We start from the raw sequence: 24,465 nt of genomic DNA on the forward strand, positions 1-24,465 counted from the left end.
ATTCTACTGTCTGTGCCGACTCCACCCTCCACTTTCTGTACGGACAACGCCGGCTCACAAAACACGCTTCCCCAGATACTCCACAGCGAGTGTCTCACTTCCATGGTGACGAATCCAAACTGGAGATCATCGGCGCTCTTTTCAAACCCCTTTACCGCGGAAACATGTTAACTCACGAGTTGTTGATTATCTTACTTTAACGGAGAACAAATTTTAATGTCACAAGTAAGGTATAGCGAGTTGTTGGCCCAAGAGAGACATTAATGTCGGTGATGTAGAACCAAGTTGACGTTACTCAGGTTAGCTGTCAAGAAAGCGGTGTTCTTTCAAGCAAGGTAAGTTGAGGCAAACTCTTAACTAAGTAAGCTAATTGGTTAAGGTTAGTCAAACGGTACATGTTAATGCTACCTTTTATCCCTCCAGGTGGCTCAGTAGTTAAACAAATAATGCTATTATTGGCTTAGCTATTAGCCTGTAAGCTAACGTTAGCGACGTTATGTTAGCCAACATTTAATAACGTCAACTAGCTAGCTGTAGGTTAGCAAACTTAACAAATAGCTAGCTAGCCACTGTGACGTCACCCTATTAAACCAGCACACGTTTTAACAAGTTATGTTGTTTATTTCAAGTTACTTCTGTATTGAGCTGCCTTACTAAGTTAATGCAACCTTTGCTGTGTCGTGTAATGGTAAGTGAACTAGTACCACATCATATAGCAGCCATGAACAACAGCGCAGAGAGGAAATTCGTCAATTTGAGGAAGCGCCTGGATCAGCTGGGTTACCGACACCCACTGGGAATAGAGTCCCTGCCACTAGTGGAGAAACTATTCAGGTGAAGCCTTTTAATTCTTATGCACCTGCTCTCCTTTCATCCCAGCCAGTCAATTAGAGTTGAGGATATGTATCTCAGATATGTCTTCCTCTGTGTTACAGTGACCTGATCCACACAACAGAAAGCCTGCGCAATGCCAAACTGTCAGCAGGGAAAACTGAGAAAGAGAGTCGAAACGTCGATGCTCTTCTGGAACCATACAGGGCAGAGAATGCCAGGGTGGTCAGGGAGAACAACGAGTTGCATCTTGAACTTCTCAAACTGAAGGAGGAGAAGGATCGTGCCAGCAGAGGTAAGCTGTGCTAACCAGTTGATAACCAGCGGACTACTAAAGTATACATTATTTATACCGTGAGTTTAATATCAGTTTGTATATGATAAACTAAACTTGATTCAATATCAATTTTATAAAATCCATTTTAACAAAAATAAATAACAGTACACATTGCAGATCACAAATCTTTTAATATACTTCTTTAGCTCTTGCTTAATCTGGAACGTAGAGTTTTTCCTGTAACATGAACATTAGACAACCGATCACCAGCATTATTAGATTTTGGTAGAAGCATGCTGCATGCTTATTCACTCGCTAATGCTGATGATATTTTAAATTTGGTATTGAATAACGAGGCTTTTTTTAAATACTTTTAGAGCCAGTTCAGTCAGGGCGTAAAAACATATTGAATTTGGTACCCAGCCCTATACTTGATCCACTCACGCACAAAATGTTCATTAAATGATAATTGTTATTAAAATCATGTCTTGTTTTAGAACTCAAGGCCCACATCAGAAAACTGGACCACGAGACATCGGACCTAAAGTTTTTAAATAATCAGTATGTGCACAAAGTTCGCTGCTTGGAGAAAGATAGCAAGGCTAAAGCTGAGCGCATTCAACAGCTGCAGGAGAAGAACATGCAAGCTGTGGTGCAGACACCAGGTAATGCCATGGGTTTGACCTAAGCTCCATTGACAACACACCGAAAGTGGCATGTAGATTTTAAAGAGCAACCAAAACTGTTAAACCATAGCTGAAGAGTTGGGTCCTCCTTTCTCTCTCTCACACACACACACACTCACAGGTGGAAAGAAGCGCAGCATTCCCTTCAGACGACAGAGAATGCAGATTGATGAGCTCATACCTTCCTCCTCTATGTCAGCTTATCCTGTGTCGCAGCCTGATGATCCGTACATAGCTGACCTACTCCAACTGGCAGATGGAAGGTATGTTTTCTTTTGTGACAAATTAACTGTATTATTGAGAGAGGTGGAAACTACTTGACAGATGTTGGTTGAAGATGCTTGCATTTGCATTGCTGTTTCTGCAACAGTCTGACTTGCTTTCATTTTCATTTATAGAATTCATGAGCTACAGGAAGAAATCATAAAAGTCAAACTAGACCTGGAAAATGCTCAAGAACTTATAAAACACTTAAATACACAGGTAAGAAATCCAACTAGAAGTAATACTGTGACATGTTAAATGTTATTAAAGATGTGATGAGATGTTGCTTCATTTTCTAAACGCTTCTTTTAGGTGGAGGAGAGGGACAAAGAGGTCGAGCGTATGAATCGTGCTCTTCACGGAGGACGGCCTTATGATGTCATATCCCTCGAAGCTCAGAACATCAGCAACGAGAAAATGATCTCCCATCTTAACCTTCAGGCAAGCACAGCAGTAACATGGGATGTTTCCCAACAGATGGGTCAACTTGGTCTCGAGCCCAGTTCCAAACAATCTGCATGGTTTCTAGTATCTAGTACTGGAATGTAACTAAAAACATCTACTACTGTACTGTACTTAAGTACAAATTTAACCCTAATCTTTTTCTTTTCATGCTACATTTTATAATACTACTTCTACTCCACTACATTTCAGAGAGAAATATTATACTTTTTACTCCATTATATTCATCTGACAGCGTTGGATACTCTACAAAGTAATACAATTACTTTACAAAGTTGTTTTACATACAAAACACATGTATTATGTTTTATTATAAACGAAACTATCCAACAATATAACAGCCTACACAGAGCTAAACAGCCAAAATGACCATTAGTAACTTCATTTGTAAGACAGCATTTCTACACTGTGGTATTAGTACTTGTACTTAAGGAAAGGATCTGAGTTCTTCTTGCACCACTGCTAGTAGCCACGCTCCTGTATTTTGACCCTTAGCTGCTGCTTTGTGTTCTACAGATTGAATACCTGCAGGAGGCCAACAGGACGCTGGATCAGAAGGTAGCCGGACTGCAGCAGAAGAAGAAGGATGCCTCCACCGAAGTGGCCAATCTTTCTTTAAAGAACCTGGAACTGTGTGAAGAGCTGACGCACATAGATGACCTCGCGAAGCGGCTGGAGATGGACAAGGACCACGTTTTGGAAACTGCTGAAATGGAACTAGAAGAAACTAAAGTAAGAATATGAGAAAGCAGGAAGACATTGCCTGTGTGAAAGGTACCACAATTTGAAGTAGTACAGTGAAAACAAACCTTAAACTTGAAGTCTTTTTTTTTTTTTTTTTTTTTTCATTTTCTTTCTCCACAGAAAGAAATTCAAAGACAACAGCTAATTATTGAAGACTTGGAGAACATAATAACACAAATAAGAAGGGTATGTACAGTAAACGCTCAGTATTTATTCTTTTGGAATACTACAGAATCTTTGTCTATAACTGATATTTGTTGGAGAAAATCAGCTTTTGTATCTTGCAATAAGCTGTCATGTGTTATTATTATACAAGCAAAATACATAATCTGTTGGACATGACATGCCTTCAGGAGCAATCTGAAGGTGATTTTGAAAAAGACCGTCTCAGAGACCAGCTGGTGGAGCTCAAAGAGCAGAATGAGAAAATGGAGGGACTTGTGAATTTCCTGGAGGAGGAGAAAATCAGGCTGCAGGACAAAATGGAGAAAATGATGGCTGCTGGTAAGCAACTGTTGATACTTATAGCAGCTTTACATCGTTGACACTAGTGTATTACTGACTCGTTGCTGTTTCCTAGACAAAAGCCTGGTGCTAGAATTGGAGGCCATTCGGGCAAAACACGGGATTTGTGGAAGGGAACGCTCCCCATCGCGGCTGGATGCATTTGTCAAGAGTCTAGAGGAAGAGAGGGATCACTATCGCCACGAGGCCGAGCGCTACAAAAGAGCCCGAGGGGCTGGCGGCCACGATTTAAGCCCCATTCGTAGTCCAAGCAGGGGCAGGAGTCCCTCCAAAGGAAGGGTAAGAGATGACATTAAAAGCAAAAAATCATCATGGTTACGATTTCAACAGATTTTTTGGACAATCCTCTTTAGGGCTGCTGTTTATTTTTTTATATAATCGTGATTTCAGTATTGACCAAAATAGTTGTGACAAGGATTGTTTCCATAATCGAGCACCCCTAATCTTCATACAACTGCAAAAAGTACATAATGACCTAACATTTTCAGGGAGGTGTTGCAGAGCCAGAAGTGCTTCGATTAGTGAAGGAAAGAGATGAGCTTCGGGCTGCTCTGCTGGACTTTGAGAAGCACATGGAGGACATCCAGAACAATGTGAAGGTTCTCAGCTCTGAGAAAGACCATTTCAAAACGCTGTTTAAACAAGTGAGTTCTAGAAAATGTATTTCCACCATCTGGAAACTACTGATTTCATTCTTTTAAGGGTTAAATGTTTTTCTGTCACTCAGGCTCAAGAGGACTTGAAGCGGGCCCGTGACTCGGATATGACAGCTGACCTTATGAAACTGAAGGAAGAGATAAAACAGGCTGACATCAGAATCCAGCAGATGGATGCTGAAAGAGACACATTGATGGAGAGATTAAAGGTTGGTTCCAGAGTAATACCTCTCATTGTGTACACTATAGTACATACTGTATTGAAGATAGTTGCTGTCTGTAATAATCCCAAGTCCCTTGACAAGTTTAGCACATATTTAATTTGCTTAAATCTAGAGCTGCAAAGATTACTCAATAAATTGATCATTTTTTTCACGCAACAATTCAATGTGAATATTGCCTGGTTTTCTGTTATTGTTGAAAAATAATTGAATATTGTTGGGTTTTAGAGCGTTGGTCGGACAAAGCAAGAAGACCTCATCTTGTTTTTTTGTGTTATTTTTCCAATATTTTAATGGGTAATCGGTTGAAATCATAAAACATAATCTGCAGATCAACCGATAAAGAAAATAATCATTGATTGCAGCGTTACTTGGATCTTACTCTTGAATAAAAACCACATTGTTATATTGTAAGCCTGGAATGTGTTGGACCCTAACACACACACACACACACACACACAAACTTTTGCAGGTTGCCCAGACTTCAGCTCTTGCAGACAGACAGGGAGAGGAAAGGAGGATTCTTGACCTTGAGAATGCCGTTAAGAGTGTAAGCCTGATGGATGTAAAAAAAAATATGCTCAGTACACAGTAAATATTTAATGATCATCCCTGTAACTTTGATCCTAAAATGGTATCTTGTCACTGGGGTGTAGTTGGAGCGGGAGAGACTGGACCTGCAGTCACAGGTGTGTCTGCTGAAGGAGAACAAGGCGGCTGTGGAGGAGGAGCTGAACGTTCGCTGTTCTGCTCTGGTCCAAAATGCAGAGGAGGTTTCCCATCAGAGGGCCGAGTCTAATGCTCTCAGGTTGGTGTGGCAAAAGATGCACACAAACACACAGTTGCCCTACATAGAACATAATCATACATAATCTCATCCAATTCTTCAACATAATAACAATAAACCTCACACAATACCACCCCACCTTTCCTCTCAATCACAGAAAAACGGAAGAGAAAAATAACACATCCTCCCACCCTTATATTGCACTCATTGATAATGATTGCACATTTCCCATTAACTCATGCCGTGGTCAATACCTTCTGTTTAATACCATGTCAAATATAACATATTGCACACACACACACACACGCGCACACACACACACATACACACACACATATATATATATGTATATATATATATATATATGTATATATATATATATATATATATATATATATATATATATATATATATATATATATATGTATATATGTGTGTGTGTATCACCATGTATTGCACATCCTATAACCATAATGGTAAGTACCACAAATATTATTTAGTAGTATTAGTTACACATCCATCACTGCAGCCAATTCACATATACACACACAAACACACACATCTTTTATTATTCATTAATTTGACTGAAAGCAACACAAATGAGAATGTATACCTTTTAAGCTTTGAGTGTAATGTCTATCTGCTGTATCCATTTACACTGCTGAATCTTTGGCCCCATTATTCTACCGCCAAAAGGTGTGTTCATCATATTCTGAACTGAAAATGATCAGAGGTTGTTGTCTGTCGGCAGGCTGCTGCAGGAACAGATGGAGCAGTCACTGTCTGATACCCAACACAGGCTGTCTGTGAAGATGAATGAGTTGCATGCTGCCCGGGAGCAGATTGAGAAACTGGAAGAGACAATAGGTATATATTTGTGTATTTTATGAGGTTCAGGATGGACTGCCACATTTGGTGTTGTTGTTCTTCTGTGGGGGTTTTATTGTTGCTGATTGCTTGATTTTTGATCTGTCTGACAGGGGAGCTGAGCCAGAAGGGCTTCAAGCACAAGGAGGAAGTGGCTGTTCTTCAGAAGTCCATCTCTGCTTTAGATAGAGAGAAAGATGCTCTGCAAGACGAGGTGGATCTAAAGACTGAAAAACTGGTTGTTGTTCAGGAGGAGCTGTCCAGAAAGGTAGTTGTGACCAACAAACCTCATGCGATTAGTCTTTGTTAAAGGATAGGTTCAAATGTTTCAAGTGTGTCAAAAACAATACTCACATGCCCTTATGTGCATTTCAAATATTGGCTTCTGTAATCATACTTCCTCTTCATACTAGACATGAAAAACTCCCCTCCTAAAGCAATTCCAAAGTACAGTAAGTAAGGGACAAGATTCACAGTCCTCTTTAGTTAAATTGAGACCTCAGCAGGTGTCGGAAATCAAATCAAGTCAGATATCTTCCAAAGTTTCAACATTTTTAGTACAAAGTTCAGCCAGGGAATTTTGAGCTAATGCTTACCCTAACCTGGGAATAAACCCACTTGGTTTGATATATCTAGACTTGATTTTAAAGTCAAATAAACATTCATGTTTTGCATGGATCAAGGAATGGATTTGGTCCCCCATTACTTATATTGGAGGACAATAAGTGCCCTGACACACCAACCCAACGGGTGACCGTTGGCAGAAAGGGCATGTCGGACTGACTGCCTCCCCTAATTGGCTAAACAAAAAAAAGTGCCTTGGAACACACTGAAGCGATACCAACTGCCAACAGCAGCTGATTGGACAAACTCATCACGTGGGTCTGGTTTCTCCAGACATGTTGAAAATAAACTAAACTGAAATGAATTTAAAAGGGACAAGTTGTTCTAAGAATATTAATGAGGTGTAATTATTTGGTATTTACACAGGACCAGACCCTTAAAGATGTGAGAGTCACCGTCACAAACATGGACAACTCACTAGCGTGAGTATTGTGCTCTCAACCTTCGGCATTGTTTTTTAACACAACTAAATGTCCCAATGAAAGTCTCCCAACAAGAAGTCATGTTGGCACTAAATAAGCTGCTGTGTTAACATGTGGTTTTTGCAGTCAGCTGCAGGGGGCGTTAAACAGCCGCGAGAGGGAGATAACCAGCCTGAGGAGGCAGCTGGATGCTTGTCAGGAGGAGCTGGCTGGACTCAGGAGAGACAAAGAAATCCCAATCAGAGAGAACCGGAGGCTTCAAGATGACCTGGCTACAATGACCAGAGAGAACCAGGTATGTAATAAATAGTCTGCAGCTGTTTCTTCTGTCATTTTGAAAGGGAACAACGCAGAAATAACGGCAACATCTTTTGTGTTTGTGCAGGCGGTTCATGTGGAGATGGAGGAGGCGTTGCATGAGAGGGATGAGCTGAAGTTGAGGGTCCACTCTTACATTTCTGAAGTGTCGAGAATAGAGAAACTGATGGCCACAAAGGCAAGAGAAAACTATCCTCCTCTATATAGTAGCTACTGTCATGCTGTACATTCTTTCCTGTCTGCCAGCTGACTGCTAGCTGTTGACCCACAGGAGCAGGAGAACAGGGACTTGCTGGAGCGTTTCAGGATGGCCCACTCTGGGGTGGAGGAGCGAGAGCAGAAGTTGCAGCAGGCTGAAGGCCTTAATAACTCCATCCGCATGGAGCTGCTCTCGTCAGACTCAGAGCGCAGAAACCTTCGGGATATTGTCAGCCACCAGGGGAGAGAAATCCAACAGGTGAGAGATGGGATGGAATAAGCAACTGTGACATCTAGGGGAATGGTTGAAATTCAACATTGACCCAGTAACTTTTCTAGGGAAATGATGATTGAAATAGATTTTCCAAATACTAATGTTACCAATAACATTGACAACATAATGAGATGTATTTCTCAAGGATCAACTGAGGTAATTAAGAAGTTATGGAGATTAACTTCTCAAGAAAAAACTGAAAATGTAACCATACTTTGTAAAATGACAACCCTGCCACAGACCAAATGACTAAGACAGACCAATTTGGACTGCACGGCAAAACCGGACCAAATCAGAGTGGTTTCAAACCCACTGAGCGTAGAATTTGGGACCGGGTTATTCAAAATGAGTGGAACAAATGGATGTGTATACTGTAGAAGAGATGATATCAGAATGTACAGTTTGTGCTGAAGCCCCAACTGTAATATAGACCAAGGTCATTCTAAACCAATATTAGGAGCATCCACAATGCTCCTAATACGACATGACAATGTGACATCCGATGTTGGTTAATTTAAGGTTCTCAAACCATTCTTCACATACCGGGAATCATGCGCAGATTTTCAGATTTCAACATCTCAAAACTACAAAATAGACACAACAGTAGTAGTGTCAGAGTATGAGTGCTTTGCTTTCAGATACAAGTAAGAGTAAAGGTTTTTAGATACAAATAACTAGGGGTTTGCAAAAAATTGTGATTCAAGCTCTACCAATTCGATATCAATTCCTTTTTTTTTTTGCATGTGTACTGCAATCGCAGATAGATGGATACTTTATTGATCCCCAAGGGGAAATTAGAGACATCACACACAACATTCACATTTATTATAACAGGATGTTAAAATACAAACAAATCCACATGAATATGGATATACATACAATACATACATACATACATACATACATACATACATACATACATAGGAAAAGTAACTACACTACGTACTGTGAATAATTTTTTTATTTGAATTGTGAGCCTAATAATCTGAATTGAATCGTGACATTTTCTGAATCGTACACCCCTACAAGTAAAGGTTTGGTATTGAGTGGACGTAAGTAACACTACGGTGAACTGTAAAATAAAAGTGGTATTATCTTGGTTTCCATGCCAATATGACACCCAGTTTCATAACGACACCTGTGTGGTACCAGAACCCAGATCGAGACGTAAACAGCATGTCATGGTCTACTAGAATTGTAGAAGTAGTATGCTGCAAAGTAAAACATTCAGACGTGTTAGTTTTAATAGCAGAATGTGATGACTGTGCTTTTCACCCTGCTGTTTCCCAAGCATGTGCAGGCCCTGCAGGCTTATGAGTCCCAGGTATCGTCGATGGTGCGTGGGATGTCCCGACTAGAGGAGGAGCTACACAAGGCACAGGAGGAGAAGGCCACACTCGTCGCGGATCTGGCATCCGTCAGGGAGCTGTGTGTCAAACTGGACTCTGGCAAGGAGCTCACAGCACGCCAGCTCACCTCCAGGAGCATGGACCTAGAGAGGGTGAGGCCTGCTCTGGCTTTAAAGCTGCGTTCAGACTAGGAAACAGCATTTCTGCGACTTTGCGCAGTGTTTCGCGTGCCGCGGTATGGGAGTGTCACAGGACGTCACGATTTGTGTGACGTCCTGTGACCTGTTGTGCTCTTTAACCCTCTCTAAGTTAGCACAAGTAAACTTTAAACTTCACAATTATGTTTTTCTGTCACATCGTTCATAGATTTTGACGTTTCCGACTGCACTTTCGGCCTTTCACAGAGAAAGAAAAAAGACAGACGGACTGTCCTTTGTTGTTTGGAAACATTCAGCTGCTACACAAACTCCAGGGCTGTTCAGTGCTTGTTTGGTGTTTTTAAAACTTTCTCTTGGCAGCGATAGAGGCAGTGATGTTTCCCGGATACTGTACGGGACTCTCACACCGTCTCAAAACCGAATTACAAGTCTAATCACCGGTTACATGATTGGCCACCGCAGCGTGGTGCGGGGTTGCGTTTCTCCAAAAATGTAGTTGGCCTCAACTTTTCACCACTGACTTTTTCATACTACCTTCATTTAAATTGAATGGAAAGACCTGTCTTCGATGCACCGTCTGATGGCTGATGCAAGCAGTGTGAATGCAGGCTTGCTTTTCCTTAACTTCGCTGTAAACTGGTTGCAGCCAGCTGTAGGTCACACTGTACATATAGGCGAGCAGCAGCAGTTATTCATGCTTTCTGTAAATAAAGTCTGAGTGTTTTCTAGTTAACAGGAGAACTGGAGGATGTTCGGTCAGAGGCAGAGGTACTTAAGAAACAACTGGCCAGTGAGAGGCTGACCGTGCGCAACCTCGAGACACTTCTTTCCACCAATCGGCACAAGGAGTTCCAAACCCACCTGACAGCCAGTGAGAAAGAGTCTGAGCTGAAGGTCCTACGTGATAGGCTGACCCTGGCTGACAGCAAAACGTAAACAAAACCAGTTCAATATGTTGACTTGAACTGCAAAACTTAAATAAATGCCTTCTTTTTTTTTCCCACACGATTTGATTATGATTTGTTTGCGTGTGTGAATACACTCAGTGCGGAGCATGCCAGGGAGGTGTCGCAGCTCCGCGGCAAAGTCTCTCAGCTGCAGACGGAGATGGACGTTCTAAAAAGACAGTTGATCACTGAGCGCTTTGAACGGTGAGCTGACTTTTTTTAACTCTTACCTCCAGCACAGAACAGTAGTTACAGTAATCTATAAGTATGTATAGCTGCAATACAAGTAGCATGTAACAACACAGCAGAGGCACAAACAATACATTTCGTGATTGTCTGATTGTCTCTGTCCTCAGTGAAAGGGCAGTTCAGGAGATGCGCAGACAGGGTGTGTCGTTCTCTTCCCTGCAGAGTTCGTCGTCCCTCGAAGTCTCCTCTGGTTCTCATCACACCTCCCCAGAACGCCCCATCTTACGAGCTGTGAACCGCTCCACTGACAAGTCGGCAGACAAGTAAGGCTTTGGAAATGAAAATGATACAGCTATTTTCAATCCAGGAATTTAGCTGTTTTTTGTTTTTTTAACAAACAAGAAGTACAGCTTTTGGATAAAAAATGATGAGTCATAACTATTTAAAAAGTCCCTCTCTTTTTATATCACCAACTACTTTCAATATTTTTTCTTTCTTCTTTCAGAAGTGTGAGCTTCAAGGATTAACGGCCAGAGAGACAGACAAAAAAGGATTTGATGAGTGAGTCAGAAATATGAATTGTACAAATCTGCCAAAGTCTTGGCATTAACTAGCCTGTGGCATTCCTTGGTGCAACCTTATGTACTTGCCTCAGGCGCTCACTTCCTACAACTAATGACAGTGCTAACATTCAAACAAATTATTTGATGTCCAAATATGCAACTTCATTGTCTCCACTAACATAACTGGATGCAAAGTGTCCTCTCTGTCAGTACATTGGTGCCTCTAAAAGGAATCTGTCTCTCAGCAACTATAACCTCATCCATGTAGCAAAAGAAGTATTCAAGTGTTCAACCCGGTGGTTATGTGTATTATGCTTTTATATTTGTGTTTTTAATGATGTTTAAATTATTAAATTATTCATAAAATAAAGTGATACAAAATTACAGAAATTGCAGTGATGTACATCACAAAACTTGACCTCTTTTATTACAAAGTAAATAGGAAAGATGGGAGACGGATGAGGAGGAAAGGCTGAGACTTGAAACAAAGGCTGCTGTTCCACCTGGCAATAAAATCCAATCTGAGTGATCCGATCACAAGTGGACAACTCTGAGTATGTGTGTTTACACCTGGCGGCAGAATGCATCTCCAAATGCATCTTGAATGACCACTTGTGATCGGATCTCCCTTTCCCGCCCCATGTGCAAACAAACGCGTATGATTGCGTTCGTGCATACCGGTAGACTTGTTGTGAGTGTGTGTTTTCATTTCAGCTGTCTCTCACATAAATCAAAACTTAGAAATGTTAATGATAAAGCGCTGCCTACAGTCTATCACACGCACCATGGGCGCATTCCCATCTGTAATTCAAGCTGTCCAGTGATCGGATCAGTCAGATTGAAGTTTAATACCAGGTGGAAATGGCCTCAAACTGTCACAAGCTTGATTTGAACCCCACAAACCTGTGAGTACAGTCAATAAATACCTTTTGTGTTTTAGCCTGCTAAACCACGGAATGCCCACAAAAGCTATTGATCCTTTACTTTGTTGTGTAGATGAAGATACAAGCAAAATACAAAGTTTGGTCTTACAACCTTATTTTACATTTCCATCATTATATACAGTATATATACTGAATTGGTTCACTTTCTGTAACAGTGCGTGATTGGAACATGTAAAAACACAAAGTGATTTACCTTTATTTTTTCTTTGTCTTGCTGATGTCAGCTGATTTCAAGCTTTAGTGGTTATGTAGTCAAGTCACCATCTTTCCAATAATCAACATTTTGCAATATATATTTGAACGTCTCAAGTAAAATTGTGTAATGGCTATCAAAATACTGTTTGTTCCCTAGGAATAAAAATCGTAAAAAAAAAAAAAAAATCACTCTCTATAAAAAATATTCTCTGAAATATAAAACATTGCACATTTAATGCCGGCAGTGTTCAGTGGTTGTGTTGGGGAGAGGATAAGCATAGAGGGAGAAGTCTAAAATGTACTTTGGCAGGAGTTCCCTCAGTAGCTTCTGTGGTAAGGTGCACAGGTAATAGTGCAATGTCTCCGTGGTGACTGGCTTGTACCACGTTTGCCTTTCTGGAAAGCGAACATGAGGAGGCGCTCCAATCTGCTGGAGCACAAACTCTGAATCACTTTCAAGATGCTCATAGGAGCCGATGAAGTCATAGGACACAGCACAGGGTTGGCACAAGTTGTACACCGGCATCCAGTGCTCATTCATACGCTCCACATCCTCGTCCAATAAGTAATGGACAAACTCTGCAAAGGTCACATCATCTCCTGTTACAGATGCGTCCTTGGCGCGGCCTTTTCTATACCGCTTTACGATCTCCACACCGTACTTTTTCTGATAGGACTCTATCTCTCCAAACTTGTTTCTGTATGCAGAAAGCAAGCGCTCCATCGGCTCCCGCACAAACATGAACTTGAAGTAGTGCTTGAGGCGGTGGCGGATCTCCTCGGGTTTAAAAGAGGTCAAAAACAGCAGGTCGCTGCGGTGGTCCATCTTGATGTTGACATTAACGCTTTCCAGAGCTCCGTTCAGAACCTTCAGAACCCTCTTCCAGTTGGAGCAGGCCACCTTGGGGACGTAGCAGTAGAGGAAGTGGTACTGATCATTCACCAGGATGTGCTGCAGCAGCGTCTTCCTCTGCAGGGGGCTCAGGGACCAAATGCCGTGGGGCATGTTCTTCTGGCTGCACAGTGTCCTGATGGTCCGGTTACGGATCTCCTGGAGGATCTGAATGGGAACACAAATCTGACTTTTAAGGTACATTCCACCAATTTAACACACTTACATCAGAGGATTAGCCATGGTTTGTAATACTCAGGCTGTGAAAACAGCTGTTTAACATCAAGTCTGAGAAAATCCCCCAGATTGTGTATGATGTAATCTACCAAGTGGAGAGGGTTTAATGAAAACACTATTAACTCACATGATAAATATTTCAGTTTCCGCTGATTTATTTTTGACCATTCTTTTGGGCAGCCCCCAACATTATACGACTGGAGTGCCCCTTTTAAAGGGAGCAGATATTTGTAAAAAGGCAATATAAACAATATGACCTGCATACGTATTTAGGGGTCGCACATATGTGGTTTTTTAACAAACCAGAACGTTTTAGATTATATTTTGTGCTTGGGGTTTTCCCTTTGACTTCCTACTTTCTCAGTCCATCCAACTAACGATATGGCTGTAGAGCCTTATATTCTACAGTTTATGCCCCAGATCTTCTAATACTTTGAAATACACATAGTCACGAGACAAATCAAAATCGCCGCTGACTACTGGACCTTTTCGCAGGGTAAAAAAACACCCATAAGTCCAGCAGAACTTAATGGTGTGTTACATTATACCTGGGAGTCCACGTCCACAGCAGACGGGCTGTGCTCCCCAATCTGCCGAATGAAGTCCAGCCGCTTGCCGCTACCCCTGGGTGGAGGCGTCTCCATGGTGTTCAGCATTCCTTTCTCTATCATGAGTAGCAGGCCTCCGGATGCTACGATCACCAGGAATGTTAGCACCGAGGGCAGCACGGCGGAGCTGCGGCGGACGGAGCCCGAGTTCACCGTGGTCCTAAAGTTAATGACCGAGCCGTTGCGCGGTCCTCCGGTCCCTTTCATCCCGTAGTCGTGCCTCCGAGGAAGCATAGCTTGCATCTGGCTTGTATGCTCGATACGTGTTCACTTTTAAAGTTCCCAGCTGCCCAATGTTACGACGCAAGAAAAGAAACCGCTGCTTACCTACCACGTACCCATAGTTAAACTTAGAAAAGTGCGTGAAGTCTTCTCGCGTAAATACGCATTTCCGTATGAAGTGTCAGAATAAAACCGTTTCGACGAACATGTTGCAAGGTCTATTAACAAAATGACCAAAGAAAACTTTATATTAAATAATTAGTCGGGAGTATCTACGTTACATGGGTCTGCTCCACATAAACATTTCCTCTCCAAATTATCTTCAATTGACGAAACGTAATGTCAAATTAACTAGAACAATAATTTCAAGACGTCCGGTTAATATTTCCAAAATAAAATCCTCCCTGGTGGATTCAGTCAGTGCACTAAATAAAGTGTAAACAACTATTTGGAGTAATATAATACAGTCATTAAACGTTTCATTTTTCAAACGTATGGCTGTATATTTGCAGCCAGAAAGGCTTTTCGTTTGGGTGTGAGCATTGTCTTTACAACTTGGGGATCTTAATGTACCCAATGCCAGCTGGGACATGTAGTTCAGTTAGTTTATATTGGGTTTGCCTGGTTGTTTAGCCATAGCTCAGGGGACTCAAGATTTCTTGGTCCTTGTATACTTTCAGTGTTTTAACTTTCAGGTAACTGAATGAATGTGGAGTACTTTTAAGTATGTAAAGGTACAGTGAAGTAAGATACTGCCAGGGTTCAGGCTCTCATCCGTGATGATATGCACAGGAGAACATTTTGGTTTACCATACATACTAAAGCATAAAAATACAAGGCCTGCAACTCCTAAGATAGATAGATATGGATCCCAATAAAATGGGAAATTACAGTGTTGCAGCAGCAAAATCAGTCACACAACACAGAATTTAAATGAAATACTAGGATACAACATACATGAAATAATAGAAATACAATACAAGAACAAATATTTGAATATACACAAGTTGAAAAATGTTCAACTGCTTAAAGAGTACAACATGTAAATAGACCAATTGTGGAGGTTGCACTTAGTGCAGTATTGTGGTGTCTCAGAGTTATATCTATTACTAAAAAAAAAATACAGGCTAAGTATTGATCTAACGTGATGGCATAGCTGGTGCTAGGGGGGAGGGGGGTTCTCCCCAGACCCCAAATTGGGAGTCCTTGTTCTAGCCTAGACAGGTCAACCCCTGTGTCAGCCGTGGTCTGTGTGTGATAATATCCTGCTCCATCCATTGGAGAGTTGATATATAGGATATCATCACGAATTATTGGTGATCATACATAGGCCGTCAAAACAGACTGACAGCCGGTGATGATTATAAGTAGAAAACCACAGACCCAATCTAATCCAGTCGGATGAACTCCTCCAGGAATACACAGTGTTCTTTTCCTCGGGGCGGGTCCTCGTTTCCATTCAGCTGTTTCTTTAATTACACCCGATAAACAGGGACTTACGTCCCAGTTACGTGCTCGCATCGTGACTATAGGGCCTCATATTGGATGTTAGCGCTGTGCGCTGGCGACGCCGCGCCGCTCACCTTTCTCTCGCAGCCACACCCTTCCATCTCTGTCTCGCACGCGTGCAGCTGTGCGGGACCGCCGGTGCGTGCGTCTTCCTGTCGGGCACCCGCAGCATCAGCAACACAAAAGGGTCGGAGCTGCCGGAGCTGCCGGAGCTGGGCATACCTCAGCGCCGATCGCAAGGAGGAATCGCGGTCCAAAAGGTGGTGGGATTTTTCCTCTTGTCTTGCATATTGTGTCCATTTTCACGACGCTAATGACCTTGTCACTGTATCCCACCTCTCATTTCTCATTAACCCGTTCACGTCTCCTGCTCCATCCTTCACAGATATGCGCGCGCGTGTGTGTGTGTGTGTGCGCGCGCTGTAAATAGGCTGGGATTTGTAATGTAATCCGACTTGAAATGGGCGAATATCAACAGGCCAAATTGTAGGCTAATTTAACGTTTTATTTTATTTTTTTTCTCCAAATTAATCAATTGAACGCTATTTTGATCTCATCAATATCGGAGAAAAGGGAAGGCCAGATTCTTTGTTCTCCGTGCGCCTTTTTACTCTGTAATTAATAGACAGTAATCCCTGTGCGGCATCTTCCTCCAATGTGCCATTAACGGCCAGGTATTGATCCGAGCCTTAAAGCCTTTACGGTGATGTAGTCTTTCCCCATGTGCAGCTATCTGCGTCTTCCTCCAAACGATACACAATACAGCCTCTCGCAGGATGTGTGAATCAGCTGGAGAACCATGCACAGGCCATATTCTTTGGGCCTACATGTGCGAAAAAAAAATGATTGTATTAATGTGAGTTTTTTCTACGTGTCGTTTAAAGGCTTTCAATCAACGCTGCATCACTGTCATCGACAGTCGACTCTGGTGCTAAGACCAAGTCAGGGAGAATAGATGGCACTTTGCCCAGAAATTACTGCTGGTTGGATTAATGGTGCTGGTTTAAATAAACTGGTCTTTTTTTTGGGGGGGGGGGGGGTTGGCTACTTCTGCACCTGATTGACACGCAAGAATATGGCATTGTAGGTATAACCTGTGATCTGTATTTAGTAGGTGTATGGGCTGATTTAGAGATGACATAAGACAGAGCTGTGCTGTGTGCTATCCAGGTCTGTGTTTTGCAGAAGAAATGGGGAAGAGCTTTCACCTTCACTGAGTCAAGAGTAGTGTTTTATACCGCAATGTTGAGCTTCATATCCAACCTGAACATTTTGGTTTCTCGGATGCACCGGAGCTACACAGTATAAACATGTCACCGCTACCCAAAGGGTGACTAACGAACACTTTTTCCAGAGACGTCTGTGGAGTGCCTTGCCATGCCAGTCGGCATCCATTTTATTTGGAGTCACTTAACACCCTTTGACCTCAGATAAAACTGCAACTTTGGATTTGATTTAAATTACCTTGAGGCAGACCAAGTTTGATGTTTTCTGCGCATTTAAATGCCAATTGATTTGCAGTCACATAGCCGCACATTCGACAAACTTTAACTTAAAGGCATAAACCTACCTACCTGGCCTAATCACCTGCATGTTTTGCATGTAAAACTGTATTTTCCAAAATAATAGCAACTCCAAAAGTAAATGCGTAGATCTAAGATGTAATCTTCCTGTAAATACTGTCTTTCTTATGTATAGGGGATATATAAGAAATAATGTCAAAAGAATAACACTATTTAATATGCTAATATAATACAGATATAAGTATCAGTGCCGCCTTTGTCTGAAGCACAACATTGTAATTACAGACTACCACTCAATTTCTTATGAGGTTCTTATCATTCAGTGTGGTCTCAGTCATTGACTCTTCTGATATAACTTAGATAAGGTCATGCATGTGTTTATGTAACACATCTCCGCTCCTTTGCAGGATCCATTCTATTATAATTACTGCTGATGTCAAGGTTTATTTTACTGACATATTTGACGTATTTAGGTCACCTCCAAAGATTTCAGTGTGCATTCAAAACAACTTATTTTCATTAAATGAGAAGATTGTGGTGTATCACATGGCTAGTGCCGTGGCTGCTACAGCATCAGTAGGAGGGAGCGGTTGATCCTGGCTTCTTTACACATGAAGTGGAGTCATTAAGACTGTGCTCATCCTGTGTGTGAATACATGCAGATGTGAAAATCTGTGTGAGAGCATGTTTCAGTTCTGCTTTACGTTGAGGGGGGGGGGTTCTATTTCTAAATCAGTCAAAGGAACAGTCTGTCTTTGAAGTGCTATGCTGCTGTAATATAGGCGGAATCCAGGTTGGTGAAGCCCCATCATTACCATATCCCTGTGAGACTGCAGTGTGATGCTGCCAGAACTGTAGAGTGGGGGAGCTTGTCTCATCACCCACCAACACTATGCTGATGCCATTTATGATTCGAGTTATGATTCCAGATCAGAATAATATAACAAATAACCATAAAATGAGGATCTTTTTGCAACTACCAGAGTCTGAGAAGTAAGACTATAACGTGTATGACCATAATATTAAGAAGTAGTTGTGGCGCACCGCCTTCCAAAGCATTCTAATCACACATGTCCATACACAGTGACTGTTAACCCACAATGAAAGCCTTTGTGTGCATCAGTCAGTAGAACTGATGAATGCCACTCTGTTCTCCTGCACTGGCTGTGTGGCAAGGAAACAAAGTGTCACTTTGTGCCTCCTCAGCACAGCAGCACTAACAAACACAGGAGAACGCCCATCTCTCCTCGCTCAGCACTCACACTGCCCCCTAACCCTGCTGACACACCTCCCCTGCATGTGCTGTACTCCCAACATGCACCGGGAACCCGAACTGACGCTACTTTCCATACCAGAGTATGTGGCTGCGCCTTAAAGCAGTAATCAAATTTTCATAGATATAAAAATATCAAGGGATGTTCACTCCGTCACTCTCTTGCATGCATGCATGCATGCACGCGCGCGCGCACACACACACACACACACACACAAAACTAAGGCCTCACTGCATCTGACACCTGACTCCAGGTAATGCCCTAGATCCACAGTGACAGCAGGCAGGTGGAGCAGCAGCACATTCGTAGATACCCTCGCACACAGAGCGACTGCGGGACGGTAAGAAGGCATTCTTGTACAGAAAGTTACTGGTTGATGAAGTGTGTTAGGTGAAGGTCTCAGACAGCTTGTAGGTTCACTTGAAGTATAGCTTCCATTGATTCTTTGTATATTTTCTGGCTGTGTGCAAAAGCCATTGTAAGCAGCTTGTGTTGAACAGGGCGATTCAGTGACGCGTACTAATATAACAGCATTTTCAGAGTTTTTGGTTGATGTCAACCATCACAGGTCATAGCGATTGAGATGCTCAGGCAGGACGAGAAGACCTTTCTGTTGTGGTCTTGTTTACACACTTGAGCATTGTCACCTAACTGTTGGCTAATGTGGAAAATATAACCATGGTCATACGATACATGGTTGCGTGTCACTCTGAAATCCATTGTTTCTCCACATGCACCCCTGTGGATATCTAGAGAACTGACAAATGTCAAAAACACCTTACAGCATAATGTCTTAACATAAACGGAGCATTGTTAAGGTCATAATGTATATTGCTTCTGTGTTATGTTAACCATCCTGCACTGATGGCTACTACCGGTGGTTGTTTAGTACATCTAACCGAATGAACCGCAGAAGGCAACTCAGTTTTTACCACATTAAGGAAGTTAACCATTGATTTGAAAAAACATACATAGAAGAAATAAAGAAGGAAACCGAGAGAAGTAGAACAAGAAATACAGAGGGTGATTCCTAATGGATTTGGTGATCTCCTGACTTTGCTGTAGCACCACCAGAGGGTCTGCATTTTACTTTGTCAGTGGTGTTCACGCAATATCATTTATATATGGGGCGCACGCTTTCTTTCTCCCATGGGGGACGTTCTTCTTGTTGCATTAGGATACTCCCATAAGTGACAGAAATGTCAAAAATAAAAAGACAGCTCGAGAGTGAAGTTCAAACCCAGCTTGTCACCTCCACACCACTGGCCAGTAACGGCGTGAAGTTGGTGTAAATGTCGGTTTTGGACCCCCGCCCCCCATCCTGAGGTTGTAAGGCATGGGAGGGAGCGAGGGAGGGAGGGATGGATGGAGGGCGTCTTTGAGGCCATTTGACCATCTGACAAGCTGTTCTGAGGAAGCATGCTAGCAGCTTTAATCTCGTTAACACACTATTCCTCAGCAGACGGTGGTTTGGGTCCTACATGCTGAAATGAACTTGTTCACCAACACACACAGGGCTCTGTGTTCATCACAGCATAAACAGTCACTGTTGTGGGCTTTTCCCATTTGTTTGGCATATTTGCGCCCGGTTCTACCTGTATGGCGCCATGGTGAAGGGAGTTGCGTGACAATTAGGTAGAACATCCAGATATTTGGATATAAAAACTTGGCCTCTGATGTGCTTAAAATAGATATCTGAGTTCATTATCAGCTCAACATTACTCCGTTTATAGCTTGCTGATTCCATCTGCCCCTGAAATGCATAACAGAAATGTGCAGCAATTACATAACAATGGTAAAGATAGTGAATAAACCCTTTTGTAACCTGGTTATACATTTAGGTTCAAAACATCTAAACAACAAGTTTACTGTGACTATTGCAAGCGTGCCAGTAAAGCAGTCTGTAATGAAGATGCATGGATGACTTACTGTCATCCATAACAGCTTATGGACTGTGGGAAAGTCATTAACACCAGGCTGCCATATAATTACCACACAAACTAATGTACTGCTCAACACATCGAACTGCTGTTATAAATTGGTTTTAGTCTCAATTTGCAAACCATCACATTTAGAAGATCAATGGAAGACTTACAGTAAATGCAAAAAGAAAAGATTAAGGAAATAAAACGAAATGCAATACATAAATGTGTAAACACGGTCATTGACATTTAGTAACTTGTTTGTTGTTGTCTAGAGGTGTATTGCATTTCAGTTGTCAGTAGAGGACGTATTTCTGTTTAAATTGTTTTTATGTAGGCAGTTTAAATCTTGCATAGAGACGGATCATTTCTGGAGATACCTTAATTCTATTAAAATTTCTAGATCCTTTCTAAACTATCTGGGGAAAGTAGCATTGTACATGCTATATATTTAGCTAAATGGTTTTGGTTAAATAACATTTTAAAATAAAAAAAAAGCCTTGATTGAAATATAAACATGGCTACTGTGGGGATTATCAGTTCCAGCCACCATGTCATGGCTTGCTTTACTTGCTTTATTTTGGCATCGGCAGTGTGACTGGCTGAGATAATGATGAATCATTCTCCACACACCTGTTATTTATGTTCCATTTGTGAAATTACCCAACCCTTTCGCGCCTGGGGTGCGCTAAACAACAAGTGCACTGGGATACTCCCTCATTGCCCTTTTGTGCCGATCAGTGCACAACCACATCAGGAGAATCGTGCAGGTGTGTGCCGAGTGAACTATTTTAGTCTGTTTATGATAAGGATTTGGTGTGGGAGTTGATTTCCGTGTTGCCTCTGTCTCCTCTGGCCTCTGCTGCTGCTGCTAACATGTTGCCATGGAAACCCGAGGCAGCTCAAAACCTCAGAGAATGGTAGAGATTGGGACAAAGAGTTGGTGTTGACGAGCTGTTGTGTAAGTCTATACCTAAAGATGATAATAGTGATAGGACACTTAATTAAACACTTTTGACTCACTTTGGCCTAAATTAAAAAAAAAAAATTATATGAACACATAGCAAATGTGGTTGTGTAAAAATCTTTTACAAAAATTTCATGAATAAATGAACAGATCCATCTAGGAAATTTCCTGAAACACTTTTTCCCTTTCCATTTTATAAATCAGAGCATCAGTTTTAAGCAAAACAACCTAATCCCACCAACTGTTGTAGCAGCGATGAGGCTTCTATACAGATAACCAGGCAGCCAGTATAAGATGATAAAATCTTGAAACTAAAAGTTTATAGGAAATTGGAGTTTAGATTTCCTCTGTGCCTCCTCATCCATCCCCCCCCTTTCCCATGTCACCCCTCTTGCCATGCCCATGTTTCCCTCTGTGAGTGCACCTGATGCTTCCAGACCTAACAAAAACAAAACTGCCGTTTTGTCTGTGTTGTGTATTTCTTTCACCGTTTTCTCCCTAAACCGCAGCGGAAGCGGCGACGACGCTCATCTGGGTAAAACGACCTTTGTGCAAAAAAGCAGATCGATGTTCCCTAAAGTTTTACTGCAGTGGTGCGCAGCAATCTCGAGCTGCGCAGCTGAAATAGGTAAACACGGCTCCGCCACGTTCGTCTGTCTGCTTTGTCAGCAAGCTACTTGTGCTGGGAGGTTATGACACTGCCACACAAATCCATGCTCTTGGACTTTGGTTTGTGGTCTGGCCCGCTCTGAGGCAGAGCTGTGTCGCCATGGAATGATGTTGAGCTGCTGGCTCGTTCGAGAGCGCTGATACGCAGCATCGTGTTATGCGGCCACCATGCTACGATGCAGCTGTATCCTTGTCAAAGGCATTCCTCTGCTTCCGCGGAGCACATTGCTGCTCGTCGTGCTTCTCTCATCCCATCTCTAGCTGCTGCCCAAGTCTGTCTGCTGCAGCAATTCGACTGCAAACACACATCGACACACACACAAAAAAAAAACATCACACACCGGCTTCTTAGCACACAGACAATATTGCTCAATATTAGGACTTGCAGCCAAGCACAGTCAGCACACAAACAGACAAACAAAGAATCCACAATATCTCTCTCTACACAAACAGACACAATCACATGCAGTCAGTCTGCGATCACGCACCCGACCACCCAACACGCTTGTTTGCTCCTTGTTCTTTGCTGGCAAGACAAAGAGTATTTTTTCAGGCCAGACATTTCTGAGAGAGTCGGTTACCCTGAGGAAGGAAGCCCACATCATGCTGATCCCACTGGAGACAGCGGGCCTCTCTCCGGCTCTCTCAGTACTGTCTCGAAGTCTCTGGCTTAATACTGCCAGCAAGGTTTCTTGTGGTTTCACACAGCGCACCCACATTTCCCGCTGTACATCAGAAAACCTCTGGCTCAGCCGCTGGGCTGCAGACAGGTGTTAGAGGAAGCGGGGTTCAGGGCCCAGGAACGGGTCTGTAGTTTGTTGGTTGCTGTCGGTTTATGAGATGCAAATAGGAGGTGGTCTGTGTGTGTCAATTTCTGCGGTGGGTCTCTTATGATTAGACCCTGCTCCAAGTAAACATGTTAACCTCAACTACAACAAGAGTCTTTCTTTGTTTATAATGTTGGCACTATCTGCATCTTAGCTGTGTGTTGTCACTTCAGATGTACAGCTGACTTTTTAGTGCCATTTTTTCTACATCAACAAGCCACAACAGAGTGGCCTCAGAGGGCTCCTTTTGCTTTTAAAACATGCCAGGGCTTTATCGTGCCCCAATCGCCAAGAGGCGTTCTGCAAGAGCTAACAAAGCCAAGCCTTTTATGTGGATACTGCTACAGGGGATAGATGATAGCAAAACAAAAAGCAAGACATGAAGTCCAACAGCATCTCAAGCACTGTAAATAGTCAGTGCCCCTTATCCTGATCTCTCTGCTGTCTGAGACTTTCTCCTTTTAGGATCTTTACAACAACCCCCTTGCAGAAAAGATGATAACAGCATCCCCATGCTCACTTCCTTCTTCTCTCACCACAGCCAAGGTGCGCAGTGACCATGGCAACGGACGCCACGGAAACTAAGCATGACATGCTTTTAGAGGTAACGGAATCCAAAGGCCCAGGTAAACAGGAAGAGGGAAAAAAAAAAAAAAAAAGAGTGCTTTTGGGGACATCTTAAAGAGACAGTGTATCAAAGCAGTTTCAGTGATCACATCAGGAGGATGAGAATACCTCTGTTGGCCTCAGTGTCATGTTGTTGTTTTTTCACTGTCTCTTTAAGAACTGCATGCTGTGGTGACCGGTTTGATTTGTGCCTTTACATCGTGCTAGTGGTGTGCTGGTCCACGTTTCTGCCTTCTTTGATCTCTTCTTAACTCTCCTTTGGTCGATCCCATTAACCTTGAGTTGTCTTCCGGGGTCAAAAACAGACAAAAATTAAATTTTTGTTGTCTGTTTTTCAGACTTTTCTTTTTTTAGCTCTCACTAACACCACCTTACTACCATTAGTTTTACACTACTTTATGGAATTCATGGTCAATTAACACTCATTTATATAGAATTATACCTAATATTTGAGTTACAAAAGCAGAAATTATGAATTATTTTGACTAATAGTTAGGATCAGAGGAACGTACCGATGAGTTTAGTCAGGCAGGAAAGTCATCATTTGTATTTGTAAGGAGCGTTGAATGGAATCCAATCCATTTTTTGTGTTTAAAAAAAAAAACTATTTCAGATATACACTCACCGGCCACTTTATTAGGTACACCTGTCCAACTGCTCGTTAACACTTAATTTCTAAGCAGCCAA

The 24,465-nt window shown here is 42.2% G+C and overlaps 3 protein-coding genes across 9 annotated transcripts in view; 2 read left to right on the top strand and 1 right to left on the bottom strand.

Annotated features, from left to right (window-relative positions):
• Positions 1–31: 31 nt before the first annotated feature.
• cep135 (centrosomal protein 135) lies at positions 32–11,680 on the top strand. Of its 5 annotated transcripts, none has more exons than XM_034880896.1 (26): positions 32–335; positions 702–834; positions 936–1,126; positions 1,606–1,773; positions 1,916–2,057; positions 2,193–2,277; positions 2,371–2,499; positions 3,037–3,252; positions 3,385–3,450; positions 3,618–3,768; positions 3,845–4,068; positions 4,278–4,433; positions 4,517–4,654; positions 5,139–5,216; positions 5,323–5,474; positions 6,205–6,320; positions 6,434–6,588; positions 7,311–7,366; positions 7,493–7,661; positions 7,752–7,862; positions 7,956–8,141; positions 9,448–9,657; positions 10,393–10,595; positions 10,710–10,814; positions 10,967–11,122; positions 11,305–11,680. In XM_034880896.1, exons 2-26 carry the CDS (start codon positions 722–724, stop codon positions 11,324–11,326), a joined length of 3,498 nt encoding a protein of 1,165 aa, XP_034736787.1. In that variant the 5' UTR covers positions 32–335; positions 702–721; the 3' UTR covers positions 11,327–11,680. The 5 variants fall into 5 exon arrangements, with proteins under 5 accessions (XP_034736787.1, XP_034736788.1, XP_034736789.1 ...); XM_034880897.1 differs by having other exon boundaries at positions 9,457–9,660; positions 10,396–10,595; XM_034880898.1 differs by having other exon boundaries at positions 9,457–9,657.
• Positions 11,681–11,763: 83 nt separating this feature from the next.
• On the bottom strand, positions 11,764–14,732 carry chst14 (carbohydrate (N-acetylgalactosamine 4-0) sulfotransferase 14). Its single transcript, XM_034880946.1, has 2 exons — positions 14,179–14,732; positions 11,764–13,561 (listed from the first exon to the last, which is right to left on the bottom strand). The coding sequence occupies exons 1-2, from the start codon at positions 14,479–14,481 to the stop codon at positions 12,734–12,736; spliced, it is 1,131 nt and encodes a 376-aa protein (XP_034736837.1). The 5' UTR covers positions 14,482–14,732; the 3' UTR covers positions 11,764–12,733.
• A 1,231-nt stretch (positions 14,733–15,963) lies between these two features.
• Positions 15,964–24,465, top strand: part of cracd (capping protein inhibiting regulator of actin dynamics) — a 19,246-nt gene continuing 10,744 nt past the window's right edge. Inside the window, exon 1 of one of the 3 annotated variants that reach the window (XM_034880892.1) lies at positions 15,964–16,229. Coding sequence is in view for 1 of the 3 variants with exons in the window: in XM_034880890.1 (XP_034736781.1) it covers positions 22,052–22,283 (232 nt within the window). In the remaining 2 variants the exon portion in view is untranslated. Of the gene's footprint in view, positions 16,230–18,499; positions 19,107–22,011; positions 22,284–24,465 lie in introns of those variants that run through there. The other 2 variants (XM_034880893.1, XM_034880890.1) reach the window with 2 other exon arrangements.

Source organism: Etheostoma cragini, chromosome 9 (assembly GCF_013103735.1).
Source record: "Etheostoma cragini isolate CJK2018 chromosome 9, CSU_Ecrag_1.0, whole genome shotgun sequence".
NCBI lineage: Eukaryota > Metazoa > Chordata > Actinopteri > Perciformes > Percidae > Etheostoma > Etheostoma cragini.